Below are 12,035 nucleotides of genomic sequence, written 5' to 3' on the forward strand. Positions count from 1 at the left end.
AAATTGTCCAAGATACAATTATTTAAGAATAAAGTTGCTGTGTAAATCCAGATAATCGAACAAAAATTTCGATAACTTGTCAGACCTAGAAAAGCTTACTTATGTAGTACAAAATAGTTATGTTTATGTTTCAAACTTTTTAGTTGAAAGCATGAATAGACGGAGATTGTATCTTTATAGAAACTTAATAGGAAACAAAGAAAAAAAGAATGAACTTTTTAAATTGTGGATATGTTTAGCAACTCGTTATATATTTAAATCTAATGAATTTGTGTATATGGAATGTGTACATGTAAACGTTCTTGTGTTTGAAATTAACATCAGTATTAAATTAGCATTACTCTTGTGTTTCAAATATTTCGAATCTGTTATTTAAGACGGCAGATATGATAGCAAGTTCATTTTCTTAAGGATGTACGAGCGGTTTTTTTTCAGGATATCCGCCATTTTGAAAAATGTTTCTTTGAATATTGCTTTCTAACAAAAGTTTGGCCAAAAATTAATGCTAAATAATTAAAATATGGCTAAAAGTGTACCATTTAACCAAATATATTATGCTTTTCGCGAAAAAAGTTTTTTCACCCTTATTTTTGGCTGGCATTTGCCTAAAATTGACGTAAGGTTTACAATGGGGTAGGGGTAGGTAATTTCAAATATCTATTAAAATAGATCAGGTTTGGTTTTGATATTTTTTGACTGATACATATACTGTTAAGCTATAAATGAAATAACAGTTTTCAAGATAGCACTTTATATTATCTAGAAAATATAAATTAAAACACAAAGAACAAAAATATTAAAATTCACCACGATTTAACAGTTTTTTCTTAATAAATCTCTTAGATGCACGGTGACCCTATTTTTTTCTTTCAAATTTGAAGCATTTTTGTGTGTCGTTAATGCTGCAAAATATTTTGAAAATCTGAACGTCAGAATTTGTTTTTGTAGATCTAATTACGTTTTTTCCATTGAAAATAAAGTGGGTGGGATAATTATGTCAACATGTAAGAATTAAAGAGATTTGTTAGTAACATTTATGCTTATATAATACTGACATCACAATATATTCATTAACCTGTAAGACCGGAAATCCCTATAAGATTAAGTAGGATATTATATGTTTTATAAAGTACCACCATTTTTCTAATTTTACAAAATTTCAGAAATGCTTAAGCAGTGGGTGAAGAAAATGCCCTATAAAATTAAAACGAGTACGGTGACCTATGTTTTTTCTGCTCTTGTTTGTCTTAGAAACTAATGTTCTTCAAGCTCACAGGGTATGAAAATATTCATAACGTTAGAAAAATTTCGCTCGTACATCCTTATGTTCTTAAGAAATAGACAATTATTTGAAATTATATTACTACTTAAATTACATGTACATATTGAGTAGCTATGTAGTTGTGAATACTATTAAAAATTTATCACGTAATGCAAGTTTTCCTGTTGACAAATTTCCATTTTTTTCGCATGTTAATTATCTACTGGTATTTTTCTTCATGTATATTGATTTTCGAAACTTTTAAAATTTAAAGTGACTTATAGGCCCAACGTGGCCGGGTGTTGTAAAATGTTAATCTATATGTATTAATATCGTACATAACACGATGTCACTATAATAAAGACGTCAGAGATTGTCACCCTGTCATGAAAATAGAAATAACATAAAACGACGCAATATTTCGAATAAAGTCACCCGACATTTCATTTAACCTATTTCAAAAAGTTTTCAAGCTTATCAACTTTGTACCATACTTATGACCATAACACCTTTTGAAATTTTGATTGTAAAATACATGATACAAAATGTATATCTGTGGAAGATAGGTAGGCACCCTAAAACAAAACAGAAATTATTATTATTATTATTATTATTATTATACCAGATTTTATATAGCGCCCTTTTCATGATCAATTTCACGTTCAAAGGCGCTTTACATAGTTCAAATGCAGCCACACAGGGCGCATAATTCATCCTCTACTAGTACAGACACAGAGCGATCTGACCAGAGGAACAGAGTGAGACAAAGCCCCCACGACAGAGAGATCAGAAATCAGATACAGGCTTGTCCGGCTAACTTAGCCTAGCTCGTTGCGAATACACAGCCTGGTTCTTTAACGTGCCCAGTGTAAGCACTGATACACGCAAGGATTGCCTGGGTTCCTGAGCAGTACACCTCTAGTTGGGTGGGAAACACTGAAAAGCGTTTCTGAAAATTCCCGAGTAGCTGCCGGGGAAAAACGCATGGCATTATTATAGTTTAGCTAATATTGATATATGTTTTTGGCACTGATATCATATTTCTCAGGTTGATATTGTAGTAGGGTAAAGTATAAAGGTTCACTTATACTTCCTTGCTATTGAGCTAGCTTTTATAGCGACGTGGTAGAGTGTCCGCCTTAGGTGTGAGAGGTCCCGGGTTCGATTCCCGTTCAGGCCTGAAGTATTTTCAGCCTGTTACAATATTTTGCAACACTTGTTTAGCATTTAAATATAGCCACTCAAAGTTGCAGCCAGCTGTAGGTAACTTCCCTATGTTCTGGTTTTAATTTGTATACAACGGCGCTTGTCATGAGGTCAAAATGTCATGACGTCACTGTGGAAGGTCAATACGTGTTTTTGACTTCGTTTTCGTATTAATTATATTTATTATCATTAACCTTATCATGCTGGACACGACTGATTCTGTCTTTGCGACTAGTGCAGATCATGATCAACCTGCATATGAGTGCAGTCTGATGGAGATTTGAACTATTCGCCATTCAGTCAGTACCTGTTTGGTAAGCACCCCTTTTAACAGGTAATGGTACTGTCCAAATTGTAAAATAAAGACAAGTTCATTATAGAAATTTAGCAGGGTAAACCATGTTAACACCGATGAGAAGAAATATTAATAAAGATTTAAAAACAGATAGATATCTTTTATTCCACCATAAAATGAGAAACATGTAATACAGACAATTGGTAACAGTTACACATATTGAAGTGAACAGAGTAAACAAATACATGAAGTTAACAAATACATGAATGAAAGTGAATAAAAATTAAAAAGACAAATTTTACAGTACATTTTTTTCATAATGAGCGGACAACAGAAATCGTTCTGATCTGAAATGAGATTACTTTTGCATAATGAACATTAACAACAAGATAATAAATAAAATCATTACTGTTTTCACAACTTAATATGCAAGCAGACTTCAAATTACTGGATTTTAGCACTTCCCTTATATAACTGGTAAAGCTAGCTATATGTACAATGTACCATAATTTAACAAAGCAAGAAGCGCGACCATAATAATGCATATACAATATATATGTACATCACATATTTTAGATCACTGTTAAATTGATTATCAACTGAGATGAAGTATATCATTTAAACTATCTAGACAATTCTATGTTATAATTTAAGTACAGTGGTAAGTCAGACCTACTCAGTTTCAAACTTTATATAAATGATGCATCCCAACAAATAAGGGAAACAGACATTATTTAATCGAACAGTTTCAAATTGTCGGGTAAAGGCTGATCAAGTGCCTTGTACATAGTTTTGAGATGACAATATAGCCAATTGAAAATTTTCTAAGATTTTTTGATTAAATTTAAAACAAAATTGAGCCTTGCCATGAGAAAACCAACATAATGCATTTGGGACCAGCATGGATCCAGCCAGCCTGCGCATTCGCGCAATCTGGTCAGGATCCATGCCGTTCGCTAACTGTTTCTCTAATTGTAATAGGCTTTGGAAGCGAACAGTATGGCTCCATGCTGGTCGCAAACGCACTATGTTGGTTTTCCCATGACACGGCTCAAACAACTGAGTATTAATCAATAACGTAACGAATCAGTAAAGAGCTCTTACGACCACACAGAGCTGAAAGAAAAAGCTTTTTTTTTCAAACAGTAACTGAATTGCAAGTTAAGCTTATTTGATACAATGTATACAGGAGATAAAACTTGAAATTTTTACATGTCAAAATGTCCCAGTGAAGTATCCTGCAATGTTAAAACAGACTTATGTTTTCCAAAGATAATTAGTTTTTTCTATTCATGTAAATAGGAACTGCAACAGGGATGTGATTTTACAGACTATTAATGTACAGGTTTATTACAACTTGCAGTTGATGACTATTTTATTTTTAAGTGTACAAGTGTAGGGCTAACGCATGTTTTTCGTGTTATAGCATCTGCAGAATCCCGAGGGATTGGTTGGTACCCGAGGGATTATGCAGATGTTATAACACGAAATGAACATGCGCTAACGCTATTCTAGCATAAAACGCGTAAAAACTGATAAATGAATACAATGTCACTCAACGTCATTAAATTTCAACGAAATGCGCGGGAATGTCTGAGTTGATTTTTTACGTTGACGTCATTTCGTTTTGAATTATCCGTTTTGGGGCCGAATGACGTTTACGCTTTGCCACAGAACGCGCATATATAAAAAGGTGTTATAACAGCACACGAGCGCGAGAATCTCTCTGTTAACACACGTTTTCTCTCCTTTTAAAACACCCCCGAAAAGTGGCAAGAACAGCAGTTTTATGCTAGAATGTCATTTTATGATTGCATCAAAAAAGATCAGAATGAAATTCATATTTTCGAGTTTTATAACTTTAATATAGGATGAATACAACGACTGTCCTTCCAGAATACAGTTATTCGGTAAAATTGCTTGAAGTCAATTATTCAAAGGACGGCAAGGTCCATTTCGTCTTCGATTTGAGCCGCGACATGAGAAAACCAACATAGTGGTTTTGCGACCAGCATAGATGGAGACCAGCCTGCTCATCCGAGCAGTCTGGTCAGAATCCATACTGTTCGCTTTCAAACCCTATTGCAATCAGAGAAACCGTTAGCGAACAGCATGAATCTGCGCCGGTCTGGACCCGTGCTGGTCGCAAAGCCACTATGTTGGTTTTCTCACGGTACGGTTCATTTAATTTTAACGTCTGAGTGTGATTACAGTTTACTGAAGGGTATAGTGCACTTTGTAACTTATCGCACATATTCGTATTATTATCCACCGTCGAAAGTCGGAGGGATATTGTTTTAGCGTTGTCCGTCCGTCCGTCCTTCCGTCCGTCCGGAGCCATATCTAGGAAATGGTTCGGAATATTTATATAAAACTTCATATATATGTTTACCACTATGAGTTTTATGCATACATTTTAACCTTATATAGTCACTAAAGTAACAATAAGTAAAGCCAATTGAAGTAAATATCATATGGCAGCGTGTGTGACATGATATTTTCAACCCGAGGGCAGAATGTCACCCGAGGCGAAAGCCGAGTGCTGACATTCTGTTTCGAAGGTTGACAATATCAATGTCACATACGCTGCTATATGATATTTATTTTATCATACCGAACAAAAGTTTGTACATAAAATGTTTGGAAATGTTTTAATTCATCTTATTTAACAGTTTCATCTTTTGGGCGGTAATCGCCTGTGTACACATTGAATAGAGATGTCACTACTACATGTGTACAAGGGAGGCAGTCATATGGCTAAGAATTGAAGCAGTTAATTGCCCTTATATCACACTCAAAATATCAGCGCGGTCACTTTCGCTTGGTCACGTGTCAAAAAAAGATTGAAAATGTTTTTTTATAGTCAAAATATCTTTTTCTCGAGTAATGGGATTTTTTCATTGTAGACAAAAGAGAGGTATAATAATACAAATTAGCCGTTATGTAAGCATTGCAGAAGCGTAAATCTGGATATGGGAATGCTCTTGAAAATGTATATATTTTAAATAACATTTCAACTAAAATCAAAAACACACATGCTCAGTTATGCCACTTTTTGAATTTTAAAAAGCATATTCATTTTTAGGAAGTGTTATTCGAAAGTAGAGCGCCTTGATAGCTTAGTTATGGAACATGCACATGTCGTTGTTCTGATCCTCGGCAGCGTCATACACGAGACGTGAAAAATGGTATTAGTTGCTTGGAGCTTAGCTTTAAAAGGGAAACTGGCTTCTCCTCTCTCGTGGCAATGGATTTCATCAGGAATGAGATTTCGATAATGTAACTTGTAGAACTTGCTTCACAATCGACCTAACATAACTTAGTAGAAACTAAAAGTAAAGCCAAACTGTTTCAATATATTCACGTATACAATAAATAATGCATTCTATAACATTGTGAAAAACTATCAAATGCGCTAGCCAGACAGTTAATGTCATACTGTAACATCGAAACAATTTAGTTAATATCATAGTGTATCATCGAAATAATTTAGTTAATATCATAGTGTATCATCGAAATAATTTAGTTAATATCATATTGTAACATCGAAATAATTTAGTTAATAATATATTGTAACATAGAAATAATTTAGTTAATATCATAGTGTAACATCGAAATAATTTAGTTAATATCATAGTGTAACATCAAAATAATTTAGTTAATATCATTTTATAACAAAGAAATAATTTAATCAATATCATAGTGTATCATCGAAATAATTTAGTTAATATCATATTATAACATCGAAATAATTTAGTTAATACCATATTGTATCATCGAAATAACTTTAGTTAATATCATGGTGTAACATCGAAATAATTTAGTTAATATCATATTGTAACATAGAAATAATTTAGTATATATCATAGTGTAACATCGAAATAATTTAGTTAATATCATTCTATAACAAAGAAATAATTTAATCAATATCATAGTGTATCATCGAAATAATTTAGTTGATATCATTCTATAACAAAGAAATAATTTAATAAATATCATAGTGTATCATCGAAATAATTTAGTTAATATCATTCTATAACAAAGAAATAATTTAATCAATATCATAGTGTAATATCGATATAATTTAGTTAATATCATTCTTTAACAAAGAAATAATTTAATCAATATCATAGTGTATCATCGAAATAATTTAGTTAATATCATAGTGTATCATCGAAATAATTTAGTTAATATCATAGTGTAACATCAAAATAATTTAGTTAATATCATTCTATAACAAAGAAATAATTTAATCAATATCATAGTGTATCATCGAAATAATTTAGTTAATATCATATTGTAATATCGAAATAATTTAGTTAATACCATATTGTATCATCGAAATAACTTTAGTTAATATCATGGTGTAACATCGAAATAATTTAGTTAATATCATATTGTAACATAGAAATAATTTAGTATATATCATAGTGTAACATCGAAATAATTTAGTTAATATCATTCTATAACAAAGAAATAATTTAATCAATATCATAGTGTATCATCGAAATAATTTAGTTGATATCATTCTATAACAAAGAAATAATTTAATAAATATCATAGTGTATCATCGAAATAATTTAGTTAATATCATTCTATAACAAAGAAATAATTTAATCAATATCATAGTGTAACATCGATATAATTTAGTTAATATCATTCTTTAACAAAGAAATAATTTAATCAATATCATAGTGTGTCATCGAAATAATTTAGTTAATATCATAGTGTAACATCGAAATAATTTAGTCAGTATCATAGTGTATCATCGAAATAATTTAGTTAATATCATTCTATAACAAAGAAATTATTAAGTCAATATCATCGTGTATCATCGAGATAATTTAGTTAATATCATTCTATAACAAAGAAATAATCTAGTCAATATCATAGTGTTTTATCCAAATAATTTAGCTAATATCATTCTATAACAAAGAAATAATTTAGTCAATATCATAGTGTAACATCGAAATAGTTTAGTTAATATCATTCTATAACAAAGAAATAATTTAGTCAATATCATAGTGTATCATCGAAATAATTTAATTATATCTTACTAACTAAATAATAATGCATGCTGTATGATATCATTACACGTGACTACTTGATTTAAAAATGGGATCATCATATTTTTAACAGCGTAATGCGTACATCTAGAGACAAACCTCTTTTTCAAAATAATTTACTATATTTCAGGTGTATTATTTCCTTGGAAACCTTGTTCTGTCATACGGTGCAGCGTTTGTCATTTCGTTATTCTTTGAATCGCCGATGATGGGCCTGGAGAAAGCCATCTTCAAAAAGTGGCTGAAACAGAGCTGATCCACGAAGTAATCAAATAATACAATAGTTAAGACAGAGTGGACTAATATCATAATTAAATTATCTACAGTAATGTTTTATGAGAAAGATAATGGACAACACATTCAAATAACATGTTATGTGAAATCAATGAAATCAGTACTAGCAACATGGCCTAAGACCACAGTTATTTTTACTATATGCTCTATATCTATATAGGCACTGGACACTGTAGCAATTATGCATGCATTCCAACCCCCCTAAAAATACCTGAACTCAACAGAACTATTCAAGAGAAAAAAATACAGCCACGGTAAACATTGGGTTGACCGGGCCTTTTTCCCACCATTTTGAACCAAATCACATGCGTATGAAGAATACTCTCTAGATGGCCGCAAACAGGCAAAACAGGCCCTATCAAAAAGTCATGTTATGCATATTCTGACATTCTCATTCTGTCAAATTGTGCCTGTACCTACTATTTCATATCTCCTCTATTAAATCATGCCACTTATTGCAGGTCTTTCACTCAAAAATTGACCAATATTCACCATCAAACAGAGGAACTATTTTCCGGGTAACCACTTCCGTATTGTCAACCAAGGGCAAATAACTGTGGTCTTGTGCCTTTTTACATGGGAGTATTTTTCACATAGTTCAGGATTGGATTAATTATGAAAATTGTGAAACCACGAAGTGTTATTTCCAGGAAACCAGTTTTTACATTTTATGAACATACGTATTTACATGTCAATGCTTTGATGAAGTAAACAAAAATACAAATTCTATTCTGTATTTTTTCTGTCATGTTCAAAATGTACCCACATAGTATATAAAGTGTATGATTTTCTCTTAAAGTAAATAACCTTATTCTCAAAAACAACCTAATTTCGGGTACACATATGTTATTAATTCTACAGATTGCAATGGTTACTTCTGTACTTTCAACCGGTCTGTGTGTCATTAATTAATTAATCAAATTAGCTTTACTCTGCAATTATGAATTGTATCGGTCTTCAAGTGAATTTGACAGAAAGGACAAGAAAGAAACGGCTACTCACATTCATTATGTTCTTTTTGCACAGTTCAATGAAAACGGCATTGACAAAAACTGTATCTTCCTATAAATGCTACAGCATCCATCAAATTATTCTCTTATTAATTTTTTGACATGATTTCGATGCTCTCTTAAAAGAATGAGGTGAGTGAAAATCTTTATACATGTATAATATATGTGGAATTTACCACTTATAAACGTCTAAATCTTAAAATTTTTTTACATACAATGTAGGCCATTCTACTATGTCATAAGTGATATAACTCCTTTGTATGTACGCACGATCATTTGATATTTAAAAACGAATTTAATAATCTAGCATAAATAGCGGTACAGGGTAAGTTGCTGTTTTCTTTAATAGACATAATTATAGTTTTTTAGCCTTGTATCGGGAAATATGAACGAGTTCTGCAGTGGAAATATTACCCGACATTAGGAGCGCAATATTCTTCCGCTAAAAAACGGATGCAAAGATAACATTTTCCCACATACGTATCTACAGGTGTAACTGTAAAGAAACCATTATGAATTTGTTCAACAGGCTGAATAAGATTGACAGTACTGGACTTAATAAAAGAATTCATGCAGGCTGGTCTGGATCCATGCTGGCCGCAAAGCCACTATGTTGGTTTTCTCATGGCACGGCTCATATTCGGTCACACACACTGTGTCGGTGTATGAAAAAAGAAACGCTTCCGGTTCCAATGTAGTTTAACAGGGAATAGAAACGTGTATGTAATAACATTGGTTATTCCTTTATGTTATGTTTCTGCTGGAGTACTCCATCACAGTCCCTTCTCTATTTCTTTTGCATCTAGCAAAAACGTTCTTCATATCTTGTCTAAATCTTGTCCCAGTCACGAAGTATACGTAGAAATTAAGTACGCTGTTTAGCCTACTTAGAAGAAGAAAACTGTTGGACAAATACAGCATTCGAAGATGATTTTCTATAGCCGTGAGATCAGTCGATATAACATTATCTATTATGCCACCATACAGGAGATTTATCAACATTAGAGGAAACTTTGTGACAAGGAAAACTATGTTGACTATCAGCATTGTAACTGTGACAGACCTCCTGAAAGTCCTTGAAGATTTGCTGCTTTTCATTTTCCTTTTTGAAAGTAGAACAATTATTATGACCGAACAGATTAATATTATGACAAATGGCGCAATGCTGTCAAAAGTGAATTCTATCCAGCCCATGTAGGTAAAATAAAATGATGCAAACTTATCATCAATTATACACGGTTTATCTGGATCGAACTTTAAAAACGAAGCAACAGTACTGGACATACCGAACGATAAGATCCAAACAAAAGCAATAGAAAATTTAGCAACTTTCATTGTTAAGATTCTTTTAACATGAAGCGGTGCGGCAACACTGAGCAGCCTCTCTATAGAGATCACGACTAGCATCAAAGGAGAAGCATACCGTCCTACAACAAAGAGGGTAATCGTTATCCAGCAATGAATAATAGAAGTATAAATGATTTGGAAGTTAAATTCTATCCATTCAAAGAGGCACTGAAATAACACAATAATGTCTGCAAATGCAAGGAATATTAGGAACATTGCTGTTGAAACGTGCCGATACTTCTTTTGCAGTAAGATACAGATGGTAATTATATTTCCAGGAATTGAAGACATGAACATTATAAGCAGTAAATATTTCCGTAAGAACTCATTCATTTCGCGTAGATTCTTCAACCGGACATCGTCAATGTAATACATCATCTGATATAAGCAGTCTAATTGTATGTCATAATCATTTACTCCATAATTATAATATGTATACTCGTCAGAACAATTGAACTCCATTTTTCAGTAGAACTTTATGATAATGTAATAACTAATGCTCTTATTTGTTGAATTTTTTTTCTAAAATAATGTAAATTGTTTCACTGATATTACGTTATTTCATAAAGTTGTATATGAATGCAAACGTTTTGATACATATGTAAGACTACATGAACTTTTTATTTAAGTTATGCCATCTTTCCATGTCAAAGACTAATATGAAATTGATTTAAATGGCTGCATTATGTAACGTATACTGACATTTCTCCAATAAGGAAAACTGCAACATTTCATTGGGTAAGATATAATAAAACACAGAAGTACACGCCCTTGGATCGGATAGAGTGGCCTTCTATTGACGCAGTTATTTAAATAGTTTTGGGTTAATTCTGATCCTTTGGAATACTGCAGTTCATTAAATGTTAATCTGTGACAGAGTTTTACCTTTTAGCTCACCTGAGCTTGAACTTAAAGGATCGTTGAATGTCTGTCGTCTAACCGTCGCCCGTCGTCCACAATTTCTTTAAAGAACGTCTCCCCATAAGCCATTTTCAACCCACGTCACATGTAAATTCTTTGGATAGTCCCGTTTCAGATTGCTTCAAATCTAGATCATCCGTGAATTCTTGTTTCCGGACAATCCAAAGGAAAAACGTAAAAATCTTCTTTAAGAAACCGCCGGTCTGATTTTGAAATGAGCCGCGCCATGAGATAACCAATATAGTAGCTTTGCGACCAGCATGGATCCAGACCAGCCTGCGCATCCGCGCAGTCTGGTCAGGATCCATGCTGGTCGCAAAGCAACTATGTTGGTTTTCTCATGGCGCGGCTTAAACACATTCACAGAAAAGTCGTTGGTTCTGTACCAAATTTCTTCTGATCAGTTTGTGCGGTTTAAATGTCTGGCCTCACATGAGCGAGGCTAGTTTTCCCTATACGGCTGAAAATCTTTTCTGAAATCATTGGTCTGGTTGTAAAACATTTCACAAAGAGGTTTCTAAGGTATCTCTCTTTGACAAATCCTTGAAGATCCCATTCACATTACAAACACTTCCACCCGACCCGATTTTTGTGCCTCCCAATGATTTGGTCTTGTCCGTGCATCCGTGCGTCCG

The 12,035-nt window shown here is 32.7% G+C and overlaps 1 protein-coding gene across 1 annotated transcript; it reads right to left on the bottom strand.

Annotated features, from left to right (window-relative positions):
• Positions 1-9,553: 9,553 nt before the first annotated feature.
• LOC128548677 (D(2) dopamine receptor A-like) lies at positions 9,554-10,802 on the bottom strand. Its single transcript, XM_053524034.1, has one exon. It carries the CDS (start codon positions 10,774-10,776, stop codon positions 9,877-9,879), a length of 900 nt encoding a protein of 299 aa, XP_053380009.1. The 5' UTR covers positions 10,777-10,802; the 3' UTR covers positions 9,554-9,876.
• Between the last annotated feature and the right edge of the window lie 1,233 nt (positions 10,803-12,035).

The sequence above is a fragment of the Mercenaria mercenaria genome, chromosome 15, assembly GCF_021730395.1.
Source record: "Mercenaria mercenaria strain notata chromosome 15, MADL_Memer_1, whole genome shotgun sequence".
NCBI classification, from domain to species: Eukaryota; Metazoa; Mollusca; class Bivalvia; order Venerida; family Veneridae; genus Mercenaria; species Mercenaria mercenaria.